The following is a 25,254-nucleotide window of genomic DNA, read 5'->3' as shown; positions in this document are numbered from 1 at the left end:
ACATCAAATGCTATTTCAGACATCGTTTCAGAAGAATATTTATGCATATTAAAAGGCATTTGAGTAATATTTACCCTCCAAGATGTCATCACACAGTAAATTAAATCACTGCGAGCACTGCAATAGAGCTCTCACAAGCAGTGAAAATGGCTTCTCTGACTGTGTTTGCACCATAGACTGTAAAAAATACACGCATTTGCACGCGTTTGCACGCATTCAAAATTTGCAGTTCAGTAACGTGAGAAGAGGAATGAAATCTCTTAAAGGGGCCACAACAGTTTTAATACCAAACAGAAACTTGGCCTATTTATACCACTTGGCCACTTATGTAAGAAGTACTTTACATTTGCAAGGCAAAAAGTAAAATGGCTTGGATGCAATTGTTGCTTTTATCTTTTATTCATGGCATCCTTGAGACTTGGCACTTTCAATATCAGTGGGTGTGGTGATGCTGTTAAAAGGTTTAGTCTTTTTAATTATGTTACGATAAAGAGGACTAGTATAGTTTTTCTTCAAGAAACTCACACAGACTTGAATAATCAAGTACAATGGCTGAGTGAATGGAAGGGGCAAGCTATACTAAGTCATGGTTCTAGTGTTAGTGCAGGGGTTGCAATTCTCTTTGGACCAGAATATAAGCAGCAACCTGTTAGTGTTTTTGAATTGGTTCCTGGTTGAATGTTGCGTGTGGATGTAACGGTTCATGGACTTAATTTTTCGCTATTTAATGTGTATGTTCCAAATATTGGTTCAGAGCGAATTCTCTTCTTTAGAAAGCTGAAGAATGCTTTAAGTGATGTTTTGCAGGATATAATTGTTGTTCTGGCTGGAGATTTTAATTGTACTATAAACCACACTCTAGATAGGTACCCTGAAGAACCCAGTCAGTCATCAGATGAACTTAAAAATTTGATAACTTATCACTGTCTTGTAGATTTGTGGAGAGAAACTTTCCCTCAGACTAAACAATATACATGGTTAAATGTAAACTCTAAAATTATATCTGGAATATACAGATTTAGGAGCTAGTTTTAGCGCTAAAATGCTTTGTGAAATACTCTTCGAGCAAAAATGTAGGAGTCCTAAAATTAGAACGGACACACCCATTATTTTTAAGAGTTTCTCCTAAATCGGCAAGTTAGGAGCTACTTTTAGCCTTTTGTGAATACGGCCCCTGATCATCATTATAGGTCTGTTGAAGTTTCTATTGCACAGAGCACATTTAAGCACTCACTTTGGAAATTTAATAGTAGGTTGTTGCAAGATCAAAATGTTGTGCACTCTTTCACCCTTTTTTGGGAGACACGGAGAGAGAGGAGATAGCCATTTAAGTGTCACATGTCTGTCCTGTCTCGTGGAGCACATGGGGTTTTCTTATTTTGAGCATGTGCTCTTAGGCTTGTTCGACTTCACCCAGCGATGCGCAGACCGATCGGCGGCTGACTTGAAGCAGTGCATGCCGGTTAGAAATTTTGTCCGACTTGAGGCAGCGCCGTCGCCACGTGACAGTGACGTATGTCAACAAAGTGCCGCGAGAGCGATTCGAGAGCAGCCGGCGATTACAGCCGGTGCAATTTCTCCAGAGCGGCTGTTCGAGGCTACAGGGGCTCTGATGACGACACAGCCGTTCCACGATTGGCCAGATTCACCGCATGACAGCGATCACGTGTGTTTCGTGTTTATTCTAAAACCTTCATCTCCACTAATGCACACAAATCTGTTTTTTATAACAGTAAAACCTCCTTTCATGTAGTTGCGATGTTATATTGTCATGTTTATCAAAATAGAACTGATTAAAAACATAGACCCCACTTCATTGATAGTGTAGGCTTATATGTTGAACTTTATTCTTGTACAAACACACCCTGTATTAAGCAGTACATGAAGTATTACATGACAATAATGAAACATCTGTGTATTGCCAAATATTGCATTTATTTCACTTCAGCTGATAAAGTATGCAAACACAGCGCGAGCGTCACTGCGGGAAGCAGAAAGTGTCCGACTTCACATCTCCGTTTGCAGCTCCTCCCCGCCTGCACGCGGCTACTCTCGCCGATCAGTTGCATCCAGCCGCAGCCGATGTCGAACACACCTCTTGTCATTGTCTGTTCCACCCTTCTTGTTATCCAATCATTGATTATTTGCCCCACCTGTTGTCCTCGTTACCTGCCTTGTTTGTCTCCTATTTAATCTCCTTCCGTTTTCTGTCCTGTGCTGGTACGTTGTTCAATGTTACGTCTCCTGTTCCTGGTATTTATGTTTCAAGTTGGTTTTCTGTTATTTTATGTTTGATTATTTTCCCCCTCGTGGGTTTTTGTTTTGTGTTTATGTTTATTTTGTAATAAATACCCTTTGTTCCTGCACTTGAGTCCTCGCACCAGTTTTTCCTGTTGTGAATGTGACAGAACGTACCAGCCAACTAGAGGACTCAGCAGGAGAAGTTTTTTTTGTTGTTGTTTGTTTCCCGTCTTGCCATGGAATTCAGTTGACGGCTACAGGTGATGCGGCAGGTGAACTCGAGACCCATCCGTCAGCAGGGGGCGGATGTAAGCGAGTTTGCCTGCCAATTCCTCATTGAGGTGCATCACCTGTACCTAAATGAGATGGAGAAGGCCTTCAACCTCTGCCTGGACATGCCTCGCAGCCCAAAGGAGATGAAGAGTTTGGGGACGCTCCGGTGGACCCAGTTCCGGTGGTCCCTGAAATGGAGGAGGAGGCGACGGGCCCGAAATGGCACACTTCATGTGCACTTTCGGTCTTGTGGACTTACAATGGCCACTGCGTGCAAAGTCCACGAGACCGCAGGTGTCCCATTTGTCATTTTAGGGCTCAGAAGGGTGCTCGCGAGCGCCCCCTTTGAGGTCGATATGCGCCCTCGATGCACACTTCTGCCGAGCCCCCACTGGTGCGAGCTACGCAGCGGACTTCTTCCCGGCAGTCAAAGCGGCATTATGTCGTGAAAGTGCGGACTCAGAGGAAGACCGTGAGGGTTTAGGGTGCCATTTGGGACAGGGCCGAAGTGTGCCATTTTGGACAGGGCCTATAACTTGTTTCAGCTTCTTCGTCTGTATGATCCGGAGATTCTCTACTAGAAGATATGTAATAGCGGCCCCTACCGTAAAACAGTGAAACATGGATAGCAGGAAAATTCGTCAATGGCGGGGAAAGGGTAAAGAAGATTAAGTAAATTCTTATGTACCAGTGGACTAGCCTACACGAAAATTCAGATACTCAGAATTAGGAACATATCTGTTTTCAATATTCTAATCAATATCAAACATTTTAAGTTTCATAAGACTATGTAAACTATGTAAAAAAAAAAAAGTAAATTTAATATGCTACTCAATCAAAAGATTAAACAAAATTACAAGCCAAGTATACTTTGAATACTTAATACTTTTAAGTATATCTCGATCAAAGATTTTAGTACAAGGATAGGCCATATATACTTAGTATAAATATACAAGTAGCATACTTAAGTGGAAGTGTATATATATATATATATATATATATATATATATATATATATATATATTGAAGTATATTTCAGAGAAGTACATAAAAAGCAGACAAAGTATACTTTCTTGCTTTTAGTTTAAAATAAGTATACTAATAGAACCCTTATTTTTTGTAAGAGGATCCACGGCTGTTTTGTGATGGTTTTTCATGAGTCTGGCCAGTTCAAACTGTCCCCCAGCTCCTGCACATTCATTGCTTTTCCAGCATCTTCTGCACATTCAAACCCTTTACAAAAATGACTGTAGGATTTTGAGATCAATCTCTTCACAATTGAGGGAGTCATCCACAACTATTACAATTGTGAAAACATTTACTTATACTCAAGACTTTTCTTATTTTGGTAAAACAAACCACTTTTATGATTGGTTCACCAAAGTTCAACAAATATACAAGGTGAATTCAGGTCGTGCGTGACTCTTTTTTTTTTTTTTTTTTCGAATAATCATCTCAATGGCATTAGCCCTGTTACACCCTACCCCAACCATCCAACTGAAAGAGTTTACACCCTGTATTTCCAGCTGGCCCGGATGGAGCCGGTCTGAGGAGGTGGAATGTGTTTTAACATGTTTGTTAACGGCCGCGCTGGGCGTTTTCTCTAAATCTTTACAGAACAACACTTCAGAAGATCAAGAATCACATTTGGGTGATTCTCACACAGAAAATTCATCATATACTGATTGAGGTATAGTTCATTTTAGTTTACTTAAAGGATCAGTTCACTTTTAAATAAACTTTTGCTGATAATTTACTCACCCCCATGTCATCCAAGATGTCCATGTCTTTCTTTCTTCAGTCGAAAAGAAATTAAGGTTTTTGATTAAACATTCCAGGATTTTTCTCCATATAATGGACTTCAATGGGCTCCAAACGGTTCAAGGTCAAAATGACAGTTTCAGTTTAACTTAAAAGGGCTTTAAACGATACCAAACGATACCAGACAATGAATAAGGGTCTTAGTGAAACGATCGGTCATTAAAAAAATAAATAATAAGATTTAAGTTTTATAAGCACAAATGCTCGCCTTGCTCTGTTCTGTGATGCGTGTTCGTCACATAATACGCAATTACGTAGTCAGTGTTGATTTACTAAAGACATGCAGTGAGAAATTACAGGGTTATTTTTGCGGCTGACCTTATTGCATATGTTATTGTATGTGTATGTAGAAGTTTCCTTTTCAGACACAAAATTTATGGTAGGAAAGTATTTATATGAATCATGAATCAAGGTGATTTACAAAGGTTTGCACTCATCAATTTATAATTTACAAACCATTATTTACAGCCCGAAAAAGCATTTCTTAAATCAGATAGATTACGTTGGTCAGAATGGAAATTATCCAGCTTTGTCTGTGTTCTTACATTTTATCAGTATATCATGCGCAGAATTTCCACTCCCACCTGCGCTTTTTTTGGAATTGCTCTCATGCTAATTTGTCCTGTTTAGTAAATCTGGCCCATAGTGTGAGTATTGGTGGTACTAAATCTTCTTATGTTGCTTGTCCCAAAGGGGTTCCTTTCTTTCCCAAAGGCTCTGTCTTGGGACTGATTTTATTTTCTCTTTAAATTAATGATTTACCTGAAGTATGTGAAGATCTAAAATGTTCAGCAGGCTTGCGCACAATTCAGAATTGAATTCTGAATGACTCCTGAATTCCAATTCAATTCTTGAATTTGAATTGAATTTGAATTGATGTCAAAAACAGGATCTAGAATTACAATTCAAATTTGATTTAAAGGAAGTAGAATGGGAATTCATTAAAAATTCAAAGAAATTCATATACATGTCCATCTTGCCATAGCAGCTTCCTCTGCACCTGTTGAAAGAATCTTTAGTGTTGCAGGAAAGATCTTCAGACCAGAACGGTGCAGACTCAATGATAAAACATTTGAGGAGCTATTGAGCATTAGATGCAACAGTGTTGCTCTGTTAGTTTTGCATTGGAATAAATGACAACTGCATTTACAACGACTTTGTGTTATTTGATTACTTTGAAATTAAAATAACATTGGAAAAACGAATTAAACAACATTGAGGGGGTAATTTATTTCAGGAATTTGATCATTATCTATATTTTAGAACAAAATGTATGCAGGGTTGAGGAGTGACTACACTGTAAAAAAATGAAACATAGGCCTAGTTCTTGTAATTTTCACTAAAAAAAGGTGATAGTTAAAAATAGTGTGTATATTTTCTTTAGAAAATTGTGGTTCAGTGTTGTATAGAAAATATTGAGAACATTGAGAACAGTTCTCAGCATGCTTTGCATATGGCTGGAAATGGAGAGTTAATATCGAACTTAAGTGTTATTTAATGTGTTTTTGAGTGAAGGGAAACATCAGTTAATGTTTAATGTTCAGTTATGTTTGACATTTGAAAGAGTTTCTGTTATGTTGAAGTTTTGACCATTACCATTGTGCAGAAGAGTAGAGCTTATGGTTAGGTTGTGATGTGAATAACAACAAGTATTATAATCAAGTTGCATGGTGCTTTGTTCAATAAGCAATAACTTTGCTAATATTAGCGCGATTACACGTTTGTTAAACAGTCTATTAATTATATAACATAATTCAAACTCAAATATAATCAGATCATTTCCATTAACTCTAATTTATACCCTTTTTTTAAAAGTCAGCTTAAATTAAAAAAGCACATTCCACTAATAATATTAAATTCATAATTTGCTATAGACTAAATAATTTAAGAAATTTAACTTAATTTATTCATGTAGATTCCACTAAAAAAAACCTGTAAAACTACTTAAATATGTAATATTGTTACCATAAATTTTTTTTAATAGATATTGTGTAATATTTTTTACAGTGTAGTTAAGTGTAATGAAATTATGTTATTAAATTATAAAATGTATGTAATTGTATTTAGTTGTATTACTGAGGTAAAATGTGTAATTAAATTAGTTACTAATCATATTAAAAGGAAATTGCTTTGCATTGATAAAGTAATCCAAATAAAGTAATCCAAACCACATTTACACTCACCTAAAGGATTATTAGGAACACCTGTTCAATTTCTCATTAATACAATTATCTAATCAACCAATAACATGGCAGTTGCTTCAATGCATTTAGGGGTGTGGTCCTGGTCAAGATAATCTCCTGAACTCCAAACTGAATGTCAGAATGGGAAAGAAAGGTGATTTAAGCAATTTTGAGCGTGGCATGGTTGTTGGTGCCAGACGGGCCGGTCTGAGTATTTCACAATCTGCTCAGTTACAGGGGTTTTCACGCACAACCATTTTTTTAGGGTTTACAAAGAATGGTGTGAAAAGGGAAAAACATCTAGTATGCGGCAGTCCTGTGGGCGAAAATGCCTTGTTGATGCTAGAGGTCAGAGGAGAATGGGCCGACTAAGTCAAGCTGATAGAAGAGCAACTTTGACTGAAATAACCACTCGTTACAACCGAGGTATGCAGCAAAGCATTTGTGAAGCCACAACAAGCACAACCTTGAGGCGGATGGGCTACAACAGCAGAAGACCCCACTGGGTACCACTCATCTCCACTACAAATAAGAAAAAGAGGCTACAATTTTCACGAGCTCACCAAAATTGGACAGTTGAAGACTGGTCTGATGAGTCTTGATTTCTGTTGAGACATTCAGATGTTAGAGTCAGAATTTGGCGTAAACAGAATGAGAACATGGATCCATCATGCCTTGTTACCACTGTGCAGGCTGGTGGTGGTGGTGTAATGGTGTGGGGGATGTTTTCTTGGCACACTATAGGCCCCTTAGTGCCAATTGAGCATCGTTTAAATGCCACGGCCTACCTGAGCATTGTTTCTGACCATGTCCATCCCTTTATGACCACCATGTACCCATCCTCTGATGGCTACTTCCAGCAGGATAATGCACCATGTCACAAAGGTCGAATCATTTCAAATTGGTTTCTTGAACATGACAATGAGTTCACTGTACTAAAATGGCCCCCACAGTCACCAGATCTCAACCCAATAGAGCATCTTTGGGATGTGGTGGAACGGGACCTTCATGCCCTGGATGTGCATCCCACAAATCTCCATCAACTGCAAGATGCTATCCTATCAATATGGGCCAACATTTCTAAAGAATGCTTTCAGCACCTTGTTGAATCAATGCCACGTAGAATTAAGGCAGTTCTGAAGGCGAAAGGGGGTCAAACACAGTATTAGTATGGTGTTCCTAACAATCCTTTAGGTGAGTGTATAATGGGTAACTTATTACAGTAAGCAATTACATTTCCAAAGTAACCTTCCTAACACTGAATGTATGTGAGATTCAACACATTCTTTCTGTTGTGTGACTGGAATTTCTTTGAATTGTCATGAATTTAATTCCACTTCCTGTCATTCCAATTCAAATTCAACTTCCTGTGAGGCGGCGTTAAATCAATTCAAATTCCAATTCATGAATTGAATGGAGGCCAATTCTGAAATTCTGAATTTTGCACAAGCCTGATGTTCAGTGGTGTGCAGATTATCTAGTAATTTTTACCCATGCATGCATCATTTAGGCTACTTCGACCTCTGCTATGACCTGTGTTCAGGACTGGCTTCATAATCATGTTTATTATTGAATACAAAGAAAACCGTGTGTATGATGTTTACAAAACAATTAGAGATGACACACACAAATGTGTTCCTGAGAGGGGAGGAGCTGGAAATTGTTAACGAGTTTACATATTTTGAGGTTACTACTCTAACTTTTAAAAGTCACGTAAAAAACTTTAACATTGACGTTGTCTATTGTAAATTTTGATTTAAAGAATTAAGCATATAAGGAATTTTTTGACAGTTGGTGCTGCTAGGTTATTTTTACATTCAATGATTTATTTTCACATATTGAATACTTTTGTACTAGTTGGACATTTATGGGTGGTAATAATAGGGAGTCATTTAAATAAAGCAGTGTTCTACATAAAGATCACCCTAAAAAATAGCTTATGTCGAACCAGATGTGTAAACATTTTACTTAGGTATTTTAAGATATACGTTTGGGGTATTTGTCTATTACTGTTTTATGTACAGTATATTTGAGTATGTGTCCTTGTGTGTACCTGCCAGGGACTACATATTGTAAATTAGCAATGTTGCCATAATCCGGCTTGTTTACATGTATTTAATGTTCATTAAAGCAACACTATGTAACTTTTGGCACTCTAGTGGTTAATATACAAAACTGCATGCATCTTGCGGAAGAATATTGAACTTTTATTTTGATGGTTGCTGTGTTTCTGTGTATACATACTAAAAATTGGCATCAGACAATGTCTAGAGTGAAGCATTGCGATGGACGATGACATCGGGCGTTTGAGTAATGTGGCGCACGTCTGGAGAAAGAGAGAACACGCACTGAGCTAAAAGGGCTTGAATGAAGCACGTTCGACTTTAGATAAAACTACTAGAGGACATAGCGCTGAAATATCATTACCACAAACAATCCTGAGTGCTTGTGGTGTGAACCGCTCCGCTGTTTTTACACTCCGCTCACTTCAACTGCAAACAGGAAAATGGTGCTACCGTTCTATTTCGTGGTCTGGATACATGCTGGGGTCCAGATGGTCCGTCATGTGAATATCATTGGTTTAATTATTGAAAAACATCTAGTAGCCCATAATTTGTTTGCTGTTTTTTGCACAATAAAATCTTTAGTTGAGTTCATTGATATGTTTTTAATGTAATTTGTATTGTGATCGGGAACAACTTCATTATTTGCGGGGGGCGGGGAAATCACGATGCATTGTGATGTCTGTCGATCAGCCTATCGGCCCAACCCTACTAGCAACCACCCAGAATACGTTAGCAACCACCCAGAATACCCAAGCAACTGCATAGCAAACCCCTAGCAACCTGTTTTCTAATAAACTGCATTGATTTCAAAACCTTCAAACTTTTAAAACTTTTTAAAACTTTCTGGTCCTGCTTTCTCAAGCAAACTTAATGTTTGTCTCGACGAACTTTTGTATCGAGTTATTTTTATTTGATTTAGCAGTTTATTTAGGCTAACTGTACTGTGACCCTCACACTGGTCCAGCAGGTGGCAGTATCAATCCTCTTTCTGCTCGCAATCGCCATGTCTCTGCTACAGCAGAGGAAGATCTGGCTTAGTGGGTGAAGAAGAAGAAGAAGAGCGCCGTGAGAAAGTCAAGAGAGACTCCGCGATCACCGTGGCGGAGACCAGAGGCTGCCATCTGCGGCAAGGAAGGAGAAGAACCGCTGCCGAGGGATCTGTCCCGCTACCGATCTCTTCGTCTGTAGATCGCCGTCCGCGTGAAGCGCTGCTCCATAAGACGCGGCCCGACCCGAGGTGTCGAGTTCAGGGAAGCTTCCTCCAAGGACTCGCCGTCGTCTCGCCCGAGAATCGCCCGTGTCTCCCGCCGCACTATGGGAAACGCAGCTACTGCCAAGAAAGGCAATGAACTGGAGAGCGGTAAGAGGAGGAGCGTTTGATTCACCTGCCGTTACTTCCAAAAGTCCTTGCTGTTCTTATAATGTCAGTGTTTGTTTAACTTTGTAGCCAGGGCTAATGCTAGTTAGCTGCAGGTCTGGAGATGTGAAACTGTTATCGTAAGGAAATCCGTGTTCATATGTTTTCACCTTAGCCAGTGTTAATGTTTGTGTGTTTAGATCTAGCTGCTGTGGTTGTTTGTCATGTAGAAACCACAAAGTGAGTCAAACTAGCTTGATCTGAGGCCTAAGGCTATCAGTGGCGGTCATTTTTCTACACAAATGGAAATGCTTATATAAACTGAAACGTTAATACGGAAAAGGGCTTTTGTTTTCATAACTTATGCAATGGAGCCAGAAGGTTAGAGGCTAGTTAAGCTATATGCTAGGATAGAGAGCGAGGCCCAGGCCTATATCAGTTGAAACACTCGCTCAAACGCCATCTCTTATCGTTCACACATGTTCACTAGATCTCTAGATAATGCACATAAAGAAGAAAAATTTGTCTAACGCTAGTTGTCCTGAACTGGAGGATAAATGAAATGTGCGCTAACTGTCAGGTCGGGCCTGTTTACAGCAGCTTCTCTCTACTGTCTCTAGTAAACAACACCAAGACATTAAGTGAATTAAACGCCTGCTGTAGCTCGTCAGCTCATGATAAACTCTTGGAAAAACTAACTTAAACGAGTGGTTTCTTGTGGTTTTCGTCAGTTCTTGTGAAGAAGTGACAATGGCTTAGGGTTGCCAACTTCAGAAAAAGGAGTCTTTTCAGTGTCTGCAGTTAAGTATGTGTAGAAAAGGTTCTCTGAACACATTTGTTTTGCTTAACCTATTAATACACATTTTAATCCTAAAAGTAATTTTAACGTCATAGAAATAAGTGTCAATTGTTAAACAAAAACCATCATACGTTTTTGTAGCATTACTACCGTTCAAAAGTTTGGAGTCGGTAAGAATGTTATAAATACAATTAAGTTTTATTCAGCAAGAATGCATTCAATTTGTCAAAAGTGACAGTAAAGACATTGTAATGTTACAATGCTTAATGTTAATGCTGTTCTTTTGAAATTTCTATGGATTTCTCATTACAGTATCACCGTGAACATCATATAATTTGTTTGCAATATAATCTACTATGCATACACCAACAGATGTTCCTGCCACATTTAAAGGCATTTTACTTGCATACACCTAGTTTGCAGAACAAACTAAACCGACAAACTAAATGCTCCCGGGGTGTGTGCGGTTGCTAAGCATGCATGAGCTGCATTCTCCATGATGATGTTTCAGCAAAGGATAAATGGATTTCCAGCCCTTGCATTAGCTCTACTGCTAGATATATTTATGGAGATGAGCAATAAAAAACCTGCCGTGTACAGCTATGATCAGCTGTTAGTCCATCTTGGCTGAGCTTTCAATGTTGTTACGGAAAGGCCGAAGCTGATCGGTTGGTTCGATGTCACATGTCACCTGCAGTCTGGCCCGGATTAACACAGTGAAGTGCCCTAGGGTGACCACATTTGAAGTCTCCCCCCCCCCCCCCCCCCCACAAACACCACAACAAAACTCACATGCTAGTGCAACATGACCATGCCATTTATGATGGAAATAAAGATATGACATGTATGAGGACTACATGCACAACCTAATGTCTAAAAAACATTGCAACATACCAAATAAGAAAGACTGTTGCAAGCAACCATATCAACAGCTGAATTTCGCTCCACAGAGAAGCACAGCAGCAAAAATAGGGATGGGTATCGTTATGTTTTTTTTTTTAAACCTAATTAAGAACATAATTAACATTGCTTTATAATCTGAAAAGTAAAATATCTATATCAAAAGAAACATCAATGTTTGAACAAAACAAATATAAAACATCTATTTGTAAATGCACCAGTGTGCAGGCATTTTTTTGTGTTTTATATGCATAAGATGCAAAAAGAACAAAGAAACAGTGCAAACAAATGGTAAAATAAATACACAATAAAACAAAGATACAAATTAAATAAATTTCATTTCAGGAAGGTCTACTAACATTAAGTAATATGGTCTACAAAATAAATCTAATAAAGTAATGAATTGTAAAATAACTGAATATTTGTCACTAAATAAATTGATAGATTGATTATTAAAGCTAAAGTTATTAATTAAAAGTTATTTTCTCTTTGCCGTTTGTTTTTTGATTCACATATGGCTCAATCGTCAGCAGGTTTATTAGACGCTGCCCCTTTAAGACCAAATGCAGATCTAATAATATCATTCTCCCATATTTCCAAACTATTTACGCACATTTAAGATATAAATTGTGTATGAACTTAAGTGAATACTCTCCAAGCTGGTCGTTTTGACCGGCTATTTGTTGTGTATTTAATAGGGATGCCACAATTCTCAATATAATATTGAACCGTTCGGTACGGCATTCACGGTTCAATACGCGCTTGTGAATTGCGTTTTTTTTCGGTTTCGCATTTAATTAATTATTTTTCTACAAATTCTATAATTTGCCTCCATCCCAATACTGAACAACGCGACATACATTCACATCACACGTTAGTGGTAGAGTTATACTCACGGAACACTATAGTTATTCACAATCACGAAAGTTCATTATTTGCATGTGTTTTAAAGCCTTGCCGGCTCATTCGCGTGCACTGTTTTAACATGCGCTTTTCAGAGCGCGCGCACTAAAAGCCTGTCAAACACGTGAATACTGAACTAAGTAGTCGTCTTACTGCGTTAATACTGTCAAATACACACAAGGTTAACATAAACACAGTCTAAAGTGAAAGTAAAATCGCAATCGTGTCTGTATATTAGATGTGTAGAGGTCTGACTGACAGCAGCGCAGCCAGTGAACACGCTGTCCTTAAAGAGACAGCTCACCTATAAAATTGTCATTATTTACTCACTCTAATATTGTTTCAAACCTGTATTCATTTCTCGATGACATAATTTTCAGTTTTGAGTGAAAGATCCCTTTAATGTTAATACAACAACAAAAGACAGAGAAAATCACTCACTGCTCTTGACTGAAAAACTAATACAGTAGCTAAGAATCAATGTATATTTTATAGTGAAGTCTATGTAGTGTTTTATTTTTACATTTATTCATTCAATTTCATACTTAAATGCTGCTGTACAGCTCTGAGCTGCCAGTGTAAATCTTTATATATATTTATTTTATATTATCCAATACACTAGGAATGTGTACAAGGGTTTTTTTAAGTAAAGTTTTAAGTTTAAGTAAGGTTTTTCAATTCTTTTAAGTAAAATAAAGAAAGAGTATTGCAATAAAAAAATAGTCTTTTTTCTCTTTAACCTCTTGCGGTTCCTGTCGCCTAAGAATAGAATAACAAAAAATGTATGTGACAAGCCATCAGAACCGAACCGAACCGAAAACCGTGGTTAAAAACCGAGGTATGTATTGAACCGTGGACTAAATGTATTGTTGCATCCCTAGTATTTAAAGGGGTGGTAAAACACATTGTTTTGAAGGCTTGATTGTGTTTGTGGGGTGCACTGTAACATGTGTTAATGCTTCGTTTTTAAAAAAAAAATCATTATTTTTCATATATTTGACATTTATTCTACACTGCTCTGTCCCTCCTTGTAAAACGGTCTGATGCTTTCCGGGTTGTATGAAGCCAGTCCCTCAAAAATACGCAATGGGCTCAGATTGGTTAGCTGGCCCAGTGTGTTGTGATTCGCTAACCGCAGTGTACGTTTGTCGGAAACGTCACGCCCCTTACCTTACCGGTAGACTGTGCTTTGGTCAGTATTAGAAACGATGGCGTCAATAAAACCACACCAATCTGAGCCCGAATCAGACCCAGAACATTTTAGTGAAGATGATCGAGCAGAACCTGTTCAGTCCTAATGAGTAAAGACTGCGGATCTATAGTGATCGCTACTGAATGGCACTGTTACTTTTGTATTTTTAGAACGATTATAGCCAAATATCTGTCGCAAGAACTATTAACCCAAAACACTAAACACTGGCTTTACTATAGTAGCCAAATCACACACAGAACCATGTTTAGCATGCCTGTAGATAAATAATACATAAAAGCTCTAATTTAAGAATCATTTACACTAATGCCAAGTTCGCTGTTGAGATTTTAACGTTAGTGTTTGTAACGATAGGTGTTCGTCGGATAACGTTAAGTATGAATAAGCATTTAACAGACTGGTTTGCAGAACAGTGTTGTCATCTGTTTACTTCCTTGCTACAACCTATTACAGGAAAACACATCGATGAAAAATAAATCAGACTTACAGGTTGTGGCCCGTAAACAGCTTCTGTTTGTAAATCCAGCTTTCAGGTCAAGCCGTTGTGCATATCCTGCATTGAACTCGCGAACATTGTGAAAGTTTTCCTCCGTGAAATGTGCTGCGGGAGGGAGCCCCGCGCGCGTCGTGCATTCACACACTGGCAGTGTTTGTCTTATGCAGCTGACGTTGTGCAAATCCGGTGTTGAACTCGAACATTGTGAAAGTTTCCCTCCGTGAGATGTGCTGCGGGAGCCCCGCACGTGCCTGTTCCCTTCTGTCTCATACACACGTGCACATAACATGCTGTATGTTAAACGCTCTGCAACGCACCCCTGTCCCTATGAAGGCTGAACAAAGCAAGTACCCCAGACCTGCAATCCGGATGAAAATAACAGCGTTTCCTCGGCATCGCGGCAACAACACTCCAGCCTAACTATACCACAACAGCGCCGCGATACAAAATGGCCTCACCCCCCCCCCCCCCCCCTATTTAATATTCTCGGAGGAGGGGTTTATGTAAATATTGAGCCTGGTGATGTCACCAACCCTGGAGGAATGTGTGTAGTCGCCTACTGGCCGTTTGCTGTAGTTCTTAGAAATGGATTTCTTTAAAAGCAAATATCTCCCTTTGCTTTAAACTTTGAACGTTGTAACTTTGCAGATGTTGTTTATGCTAAAGCAGCAACATTACACGCTAGCTTAAGTTAGAATAGTGAAATCGTGGTTTACCACCCCTTTAACATAATGCACATCTGATGGTCTAAAATCGCTTCAATGTTCAAACTGGCAGACCTTAAAACACATACAAATGACACAGCTTTGTGAGGACTCAAGTGAAAGTGATCTGGCGCACGTTGTCAGAGACCCGACACGGCTCGGCTCTCTGTCTCACAGAAAAAAAGCTCATTAGCACTGAACGGTGAAGTTTTCCATAACGTTCTTGAATAGTGCACAATCGCTTTAATGTTCAAACTGGCAAGCCTTTAAACTCATTTAATTGACAAACTTCATGAGGACGCAAGTGAAAGTGATCTGGCTTAGGGGCTTGCACGCGCCATCTCTGTGTGTGTGTATCAGCACATATAAGAACGGCGATTAACTTACCTGTATAAACTGTGTAAAACATCCAATTGCCATAGTAATTCTGAGCATCTATAAACAACAATAATTACTTCTGCATCTTTCCTTGTGCCTGCAAACTGCACTTGATATGACTGACAGGGGGGAGTCACGTGAAAACCGAAATAACCGACATGGGAAAATTGCGTCGGTTGGAGGCTCTGAATTTCGGTTTCGAATTAGTTTTCGGTTAATCGTCCAGCCCTAATGACTTCTTTATAGATTTATATATTAAGTTGCTCAAGCAAGTGGCAAAACATTTAAACATACTTTTCTTGTGTTAAAATCACAAACATCTTAAATTAAAACTTACAATTGAGAAAAAGCAGCTGACTCTCATGCCTTTTCTTTTGCATTTAAATCTACAAGAAATCCTGCGCATCATTAAAGAACTTAGTTTTTGCACCTCCATGAAGAGACGAGTGCCATCCATTATATCGCCTTGTTTATCTAAATGTGAGGGAAGGTGTAGTTTTCCTTGCTTTACCCTGGGTAAATATAGCCATGTGTTGACTGTAAAACACAGTAACGTAATGTAGTTTAGTTATATGAATTTATGGTGAAATCTTAAAGTCGATAGATAAATTGATATAAAAATAGTCTTTAGTGGCAGCCCTAGAAGCAGATTTGTTACGTGACAGCATTTATTAAAGTTTCTTAAGGCTCAAGAAAATTGTTCTAATGTCACAGCAACTCCAGGATGATCTTCGAAGAACCTAAAAATCCTGGATCATATCATCAACAATGAAATCCAGATAACTGAGTAATCCACATGCAAAGAATGAACCCCAGGTTTATTTATTGCCTATTAATTGGGAAAATCGTATTAAAGCCAAAATGATATTTAGCGTTATAAACATTCCCTGCGTCATTTAGATAGTTAAATCTCCCTGACGTATGGTTTAGTTCAAATGCAGGTTATTTTTCCTGTGTATAAAACATACAATATACTTAAAATCTGATTATTCAAATGTGAAAATATGCACTATAACAACAAGGCAAGGCTATGTAGCTGTTGTGGAAAAAACTAATAAAGATTACCAATCATTATCATTCTACCCTCTGCCATGTTTAAAGTTTGTGGCCTGCTCAACTCGGGAACTTCCCTGGGGTAAATGCGATTTGAGAGGGCTTTCATGTCCAATTTTTAGTTAGAAAACTCGTATTTACGATAATTCAGATGGCACTTGAAGACAGCGTTACTTGTATCCAATTAGAAATACACTATTTTTGTTTCAAATAGAGATTACAATTCTCCAACTATTCTGGATGGACAACTAAACACAATCAAATAATTTATTAGAGGTTCTGAGAAAATGTTATTGGCTGCAGTCTATTTAAAAATATTTAATTAATTAGATTTTTTTTTAATCATTTGATTGAATGATTCAAAGACTTCAATTGTTTCATGACTGGACGAATCTGTGTTTTTTAATGAATCTCTTGAATGAATGATTAAATGAAAAATACATTTTTGTTGTCGCCACCTACTGGTGTAACAATGTAATTGATCTTATTTTTATATTATATTGCTTTTTATTTGAAGTGTTAAGTTGATTTGCTTTATTTTGATCGCTATCATGCACATCAGTGTTTAAATCCGAACTATAATCTTTTATCCCAGTACTTCTGTGATGATATGAATGATTGTAAGACAGAAATTACAACACTGTGTGATTAAAAGACTGTTTGTGAAGCGGTTTCATATCTATACATGACAAAGGCTGTCTCTGGATCAGATCTGAATGTTCACTGTGGTCGTACTCGTCAAATGTTTAATAGACACTAATGGTGCGTTCACACCGGACGCGAATTCGCGTCTGTTGTTCAGTGAATGTCACACGCGAATGAAGCAAATTTCACGCGCGAATGAAGCGAGGAAACTCAAAATGTTCAAGCGTCCACCTTCGCGCGAATAGAGCAATTAATACGCGTCTGGTGTGAACGCCACATAAGACAGCCGAATCGCTGTCATTTAGAAATGATAAAATGAAAGATTGCGTTGATGTTTGAAACGAGATCACCAGCTTGTAACAATTAATCGTACAGCTTTAGCACATACATCAATCTGGATGTTAACTACAGTTAAGTTGTTTACATGAAAACAAAACAAAAAAACTCCATAATTGTGATTTACATAACATTACATGATTTACTCTGAAAACTTTACAGTTTTCATAATTGTAAGTCATTAAATATATCTTTAAATTCAAAGATCAGTCTCTGTCCCTGCTGAAAAAATAAATAAAATGCTCAAACTAGCCTAAGCTTGATTGCTTGTCAATGTCATAGCTGTTTTAAGATGGGTTTAAGCTGAAAAGTGCCCAAAAACCTCAAAATAGTAGCTTTTTTTTTTCATGTGTGAAAATGAATGAGCGGAAACTATTGCTCTGTTAAATCATTTGTCATGTTTGTACACTTTTTTTGAACTGGCTTGATCAGTATAAGAATGAAACCGGTCGAATATTTTACAGTTTTACCTTTTAAACCTTTGCAGTGCCCCCTTTATTGGTATTATAAATGACCCTCAAAAAACATTTGGATAATAAAAAGGCATGTCATGACCTATTTAAAAAGCAGCAAAGCAGAGCACAAAAACATTCTGTGAATTGGCCTCACCATGAAGGTGAGTAATGAAATGTATCTGTTATTACTTTAAAGGGATAGTTTACCCATCAATCTCACTTTAATGTCGTTCCTAACCCATAAGACTTTTGTTCATTTTCATAACTCAAATTCAGATATATTTAATGAAACCTGAGAGATTTCTGTCCCTCCATTGAAAGTCCATGCAGTCAAAGCTTTTGCACATTAAAAGTAGTGGTCAACCGATGTATCGCCAAGGCTGATATATGGAATTTTTAAAATATCGGCATTGGTTGATACGTTTTTCAGTTTGGCCGATGTGTTAGTAGCGGGACTTTTATTTTGACGGGTGGCTCTGAAAATGGCAGTGCCTGATCACACAGCGCTTGCATTCTTCGGCCTCTGTTAAACAGTCATATCATATACGTTGTAATATAGACCTGTTAAACAAAGAAAGTAAACGGTGTGCGAAAAAGTAGCAATTGCTTTTTTTATTATTAGCAACGGAAAGGCAAACAAAATGCTATAATACTTTCTCATTTACCGTCAACTGATACGCATCTATATTGTTAAAACAAATCTCTGAATATCCAATGAATGTATAATTTCACAATCCTTTCAGATTTAATCGAATCCAGCCATGAGATCTTCTGAAGTGCACATTTGTAGCCTGCATTAATGTTTCCGTGCGTAAAATACACACAGAAAAATACTGTAATATGATTGCAGAATGAAGAAGTTGCCATCTTAAGTATAAGCATGTTTATTTTAAAGATAAAATGCATATTTCTAAGTTATTAAATATTCATTAAAATAAATATAAATTATGTATGTTATATATCAGCTTTATATCAGCCATTGGTCACCCTGCTCTCTTAAGATATCTGCATCGGCCATCAAAAAAACAATATCGGTCGACCACTAATTAAAAGTACAAAGAGACATAATCCGTATTAATCTAACAGTTTAATCCAAGACTTCTGAAGAAACATGATCACTTTTACATGATGAACCGATATAATTTGGGCTTTTTATTCACATATAAACATTGATTAGTGTACATACATATAGAACATAACATATGGTAAACCGAAGCTCAGCAGTACATGCTTGATGCAAACCTCATCAATTCTTGCAGAAGATCAAATATTCTTGAGTGTAATTTTAAAAATCTGATATTAAAAATATACGTTTTTTTGAAAGCAGCTGTACAATTCTCAAAGCACCTGTAATCTTAGTACTATGAGAGCCTTCCAAGCCTAAGTACACTTAGCTTTGGTCTCTGACGTGAACGGCTTGTCATCTTCAGAGGATAAGAGTAATTGGTAGATTTGAAAGGCTTGATGCAATCAACTGCAGTCAACACTGTTATTTGAAGTGGCACACATCCTTTCCCTGAATGCACTGCTCAGTGTGATGGACCTACATCGCCAAAGGCAATGTGGACTTTACATTTGAAGTGCTCAAACCAGCAAACCAGGACATATTCATGTTGTATTTTTGCGACATTTTAACAATTTAGGTTATTTGTTCACACTTTATATTAGGTGGCCTTAACCACTATGGACTTAACTATTTTGATACTGTGTATGTAGGGCTGGGCAATATGACAAACAAAATTAAATCATGATGTTGTTTAACTAGTCAACTTTCCATTGTTTTTATGTTTGACGGACATGTTTGGCTGTTGCACTCGTGTCTCGCGTCTCTCGCTGTCTCACCCATGAAACGGCATTCTAAAAACATGGCTCTCAGGTTAAAAAAAGTTCAACTGTGTCTAATAACTTTTATGTGTTCTACGTTCATAGAGCGTGTCACATGAGAGCGGTTAATCAGGCACGCCATCATGTGTTCAGATAATTTTCTTCTCTTAACTGTTATCATTGCTGTATTGTCAACATATCTAACGTCTGTAACGTTTGCTAACATTTTTATTCAAAACCACGATTTCTCAATTAAAAAAATAATCAAAAGAAAAACATAAAATTTCGAATTTATCTGAAAAATCGCCCTGCCCTAATGGACCCTCTTAACCTTTACTCTAAACAGAAAATCCAACATGACTTGAGGCGACCAAGCGAAACAACATGGCCCATGTATTTCTGCTCCGCTAGCGACATTGGACATCAACCACACGCCAAACACGAATACTTTTTCATATACTACTTTCTTTTGCATAACAGTCCTATCTAATAGCGAATTAAGCCCTATTCGGATGGTAATTGTTTCTCGTGGGGTCGTAAGGCATTTTCATAATTTACAGGGGCTAGTCAGTGATTGTATTGCCGTCCGAATCCAGAATGTCATTGTTTTTCTCCCGCCATCCGCGTAAAAATCCCTGGCTGAATTACCTACTGTTTTTTGACAAACACCAAGGTCGTGTGGTAATTGAATTGCCGTCTGAATCCACATCTCTGATTTTTCAAGAATATATAACTTCAAAATTCACTGTTTATATCCTTTTTGACCACTGCAGAGCATCGTACGGTTGCACTTCGCAATTATATATGTTAAAATAACCAAGCAGCATTATATTTACCTCATGTTAATAAGAGGTTGTATTAACTTATTTCCGTTCATTTCCATGTGGAATAAAATTTATTTTGAGATCAAATACAAGACAGAATGCGTCTATATAGCTTCCTATTTTTAAACAGATTTAAATAATAATTAGGATATTATTTTCCTATTATTAAATTAAATATGCATTTATTATTTTTATACCAAGCATATGACATTTTAAAGCATACAATCATGTGATTGACCACGTGAGCTGCGCGTTCCCAGATGCACAGGATCACAGCTCAGTCCTCCACCGTGTATAAATCGCCATCCGAATACACAAGTTTTATCACTGAGGTGCCATGCAAACTTATTTTTACGGACATCCACGTGAGAAACAATTACTGTCCGAATAGGGCTTTAGACAGAACTGTAAAACAGATCGTAAACTAATGAAGACCGAGAATGTGAGAGCAGTCTGGGGTTCTCAGCACTGTCAAAATAAGTCACATTAAGTGCAGCTTGCGTTACTTCAGAGTTCCTACTGGTGGTGCGAATGCAACCTGAAAAAAAAAAAAAAAAACGTTTAGTTCTCGGGGAACAACCCTGGTGGCTAGTTCCTAGAACTACCCGGTGCGAATGCCCCTTTGGTCTGAAATGCAAAATGGTTCTGTTGTGGCAACTATTTTCATTGGAGGAGCAATAGTAAGTGGCAATAGTGTGCTTAAAATGTAAATTTATGATTTCTAGATATTTCTACTGGAACATACAAAACGGGGGCAGACTCGTTTGTTGCTCTGCGTCCATTGTCAATATTTATAACTAAATAAGTATAAATGCACATAAATTAATTTATTTTAATTCATTACAGTTCAGAAGCTTACTATTAAATGTCCAGTTGCTTCTGTTTATCCTTCATAACATTAGTAGGTTGTTGGACCATCCTGGCTCAAAATCAGTTTTTCTGCATAACCTTAACATTTCCGTGAATTTATCTTAAATACTGAACTGTTTTAGTCTTTGTCTATATTAGCCACCTGTACCCATAAGCAGTCGTACTTTACAAAATGGTTCGTTCAAGGCCGTCACATACTTGCGGAGCAAGAGCACACCATAAAAGGATGTGACAGTGAGAAGAATCCTCCTGCAGACTTCTGCGCTTGTAAAAAAATCCTCAAACAGAAACTAGCACGTGTATGGGACAGTGCCCAAAACCGTTTGTACACATTTAGCGAAATTCTTGTGAACTATGGCTAGCATCCTCAGACGGTTTCTAGCAGTCGTCTTTGTTGTCTGATTATTCTGATGACTTTTGATAAAATCAACTTTGGCTCTGTCTAGTTTCTTTAGGCCTGTACTTTTGTCACGTCTAATCCATGTCTTTCACTGATGTGATTGTTTGACAGAAATCTTTCTTTTGTATCTCTCTTTGTCTTTCTCTCCTCTTCTCTGTCTGACTCTTCATCATCCCATCCATGTGGGTCAATGTTCCTGAAAATCCGTGGTGATCTGTAGAGACTTTTGGTATGATCATGATTACATTAGGTTACCTCAGTGACGGAAAAACATTTGCGCAAATTCTCTTGGACAGTGTAAGAAAAGCCACAGTAAATGTAATGATTAGCTTTCTGATCATTTTTCCGTCACTGCGGTCAACTGAAGTCTGCTGTGTTGTTTTTGTTTTCTGTGGGATTGTCGTGTTAATCAATAACTAAATATATGCATGCTTCACAAGAACACCTGTTCACCACTGATGTCCATGGTTGACATGCCTGATTTTGATGTCTAGAATGTATAACTAGCTAGAAAAATATTCCCTCGTTTACTTCTAATTTGGTGTCGACTTGAATATAAAGTATCTTTAAATGTCGATGAGTTTGAGCTACAGTTTTCTTGATTGTACTCTTGATTTTTTTCCCCCTCCTTCCAGTCAAAGAGTTTCTAGCCAAAGCCAAAGAAGATTTCTTGAGAAAATGGGAATCACCACCACAGGTGAGTGTTTATTATAATTATTATTTTTTTGTTGTACTGATGCTTTCTTTTCCCAAAACATATGTGAAACGTATATATTGGTCACCTCATTTTCAGTTTTTATATGTATTAAATCTTCAATATCCTGCAGAACTAGTATATCGTTTTTAAAATTACGTATTTTTATATTAAATATGACAGGAGCCAGTTTTGCTGCTGGAATGTTAGGTATTGGATCTAAAATAAATCATCACCCCATTGACAAATGACACTCCACTTTAGTGACCTCTTACTTGTTAGGATTTATTAGGGCTTGTGTGACTATTGATCAATCTTCATTTTAATAAACCAGTATAAAATTGATCTTTTACTCTGTGTAGTTTTCTTAGGGCCCTAGAAAATCCGTTTTATTGTTTCCCAAATTCAGTTTTTTCCATTTAATATTTCTGGACACCATTTTAATGGTTTGATTTAAATTTTAGTAATCAGAAAAGCATTTACAGTATAAATAAATGAAATCATGAAACTTATTGAACAAATGTTTATTAAAAGTTTAACAAAACTTAAATGTTTAGGGCCCTATGAAATGTTTTTTTTTTTCTTAAGTTCCGTTTTATTTTTTACCAAATGTGTTTTCTGTTCTAAGTAGTATGGACTCCAGTAGGTTAATTCAATTTTAAATAATAATTAATAATTTAACAAAAAAGCATGTCTAATTAATTGAATTAAAAAAAATTCTATAATTTCATATATAATATGATAACATTTTAATTAAACTTTATGTGGAGTACTACTTTATTGCTCAATGCACATCTCTTAATATTAAACCTAAAATGTGTTTTATCACTATTAGTAAGGCTAGTACGATCTCTGTATAATATCAGTCTTTAAATACAAGATATTACACTTAAACACTTAAGTATATCTTCAGTTGGACCTCAGTACTATTTCTGGATCACTAAAGTACATTAAGTACAAAATGAGTTCAATTTAGCAGACTTTAAGTATACCAAAAGTACAATTGCAGGGTGTTTATTATATTTATATACTTAGCATAAAATAAATGTATTTAAAATACACTTTGGTATATTTATCTACTATATATATATAATATTTATTTATTTCAATACTGTATTAATAGATTTTCAGGGGTTAATTTGTTTGTACTATTGTAGGACAGTTTCTTTTAAATGTGTGTTGTTTGTCCCTAAAGAGCACAACAGGTTTAGATGACTTTGACAGACTGAAGACACTGGGCACAGGATCCTTCGGGAGAGTCATGTTGGTCAAACACAAGGCTACAGATCAGTTCTACGCCATGAAAGTTCTGGACAAACAAAAGGTTGGTAACCAGAAGTGCTACGCGTTTATGATTTCTCTCTCAGTATTTCACACCAATAATGTAATTTTATTTAACAGTTCTTCAAGACAAAAGTATCATTGATGTTTTCACAGTCTAGTTATTTGGATCATTATGTAAGGGATAATAAACAGCATTAAAACTGTGATACAACTGATTGAAATTCAGCCAATCAGAACCGAGAACATGCTCTAAATACAGTATGTATGATGAGTTCTTGTTTTTTTATTTTTATGCTAGGTGGTGAAGTTGAAACAAGTGGAGCATACGCTAAATGAGAAGAGAATATTACAAGCAGTATCCTTCCCGTTCCTTGTCAGATTGGAATATGCCTTCAAGGTACCTCACAGCATCTTCCTGTAGCTGTTTCATTAGCTGTGTGAAGAGATCAACAGACAATATTTGGCCCTTTCAGTGGAATTGATTGCATCCCCTTCGGCCAAGAAAGGAAAAGTGGGTAACTCTTTACAATAAGGTTTTATTAGTTACCATGAGCTAAAAATCAGCAATACTTCTACAGAATGTATTAATCATAGTTTTCATTTCAACATGTTCATACTAGTGCAGTCAAATCGATTAATCACGATTAATTGCATCCAAAATATGTTTACATAATTATACACAGTACACACACATATATGTATATATATTATATATATATATATACACATATATGTATGCATGTATGTATATATATATATTATGCATGTATGTATGTGTATGCATGTATGTATATATATATATATTATGCATGTATGTATGTATGTATGTATGTATGTATGTATGTGTATATATATATATACACACACACACACACACACACACACACACACACACACACACACACACACACACACACACACACACACACACACACACACACACACACACACACACACACACACACACACACACACACACACACACACACACACACACACACACATACATACATACATACATGCATACACATACATGTATATACACATAAATCATATATATATATATATATATATATATATATATATATATATATATATATGATTTATGTGTATACACATGCCCGCGCGCACGTGTGTGTATATACATGTATGTATGTATGTATGTGTCGGTGTATATGTAACAATTACACGCACATTATGTAAACACAAACTTTTATTTTGGATGCGTTTAGGGTTATCGATTTGACAGCACTAGCTCATACATCATGTGCTTTTGCATACATGTACTCATACATGTTCATGAACAAACCATGAACAACTGTATATTTAACACCGTTTAATACTGTAAATGTATTACTCATTGTTAGTTCATGTTAATAAATTAAACCTTATTGTAAAGTGTTATTCTCCTGGTGCTATTTTTGAAATATACAATCTACACAGTATTTACTAAAAATAATAATTAAACATTCTGTTCATTTAATTTCAGCTATGGTGTACCTATATTTTAATCTCTTTTATGGAATTTTATTTATTTT

The 25,254-nt window shown here is 36.9% G+C and overlaps 1 protein-coding gene across 4 annotated transcripts in view; it reads left to right on the top strand.

Annotated features, from left to right (window-relative positions):
* The first annotated feature begins 9,572 nt into the window (after nucleotides 1-9,572).
* The window catches only part of prkacbb (protein kinase, cAMP-dependent, catalytic, beta b), a 30,208-nt gene continuing 14,526 nt past the window's right edge, over nucleotides 9,573-25,254 (top strand). For 3 of the 4 annotated variants that reach the window (XR_013816721.1, XR_013816722.1, XM_079819566.1), the window contains exons 1-4: nucleotides 9,573-9,944; nucleotides 22,374-22,435; nucleotides 23,628-23,756; nucleotides 24,015-24,113. Coding sequence is in view for 2 of the 4 variants with exons in the window: in XM_079819566.1 (XP_079675692.1) it covers nucleotides 9,899-9,944; nucleotides 22,374-22,435; nucleotides 23,628-23,756; nucleotides 24,015-24,113 (336 nt within the window). In the remaining 2 variants the exon portion in view is untranslated. Of the gene's footprint in view, nucleotides 9,945-21,924; nucleotides 21,968-22,373; nucleotides 22,436-23,627; nucleotides 23,757-24,014; nucleotides 24,114-25,254 lie in introns of those variants that run through there. The other variant, XM_079819567.1, reaches the window with a different exon arrangement.

This window comes from Gobio gobio (genome assembly GCF_949357685.1).
Source record: "Gobio gobio genome assembly, chromosome: 6".
In the NCBI taxonomy this organism is placed as follows: Eukaryota; Metazoa; Chordata; class Actinopteri; order Cypriniformes; family Gobionidae; genus Gobio; species Gobio gobio.
Note: the sequence above shows the minus strand (reverse complement) of the source record. Positions and strands in the feature narration are given on the sequence as shown.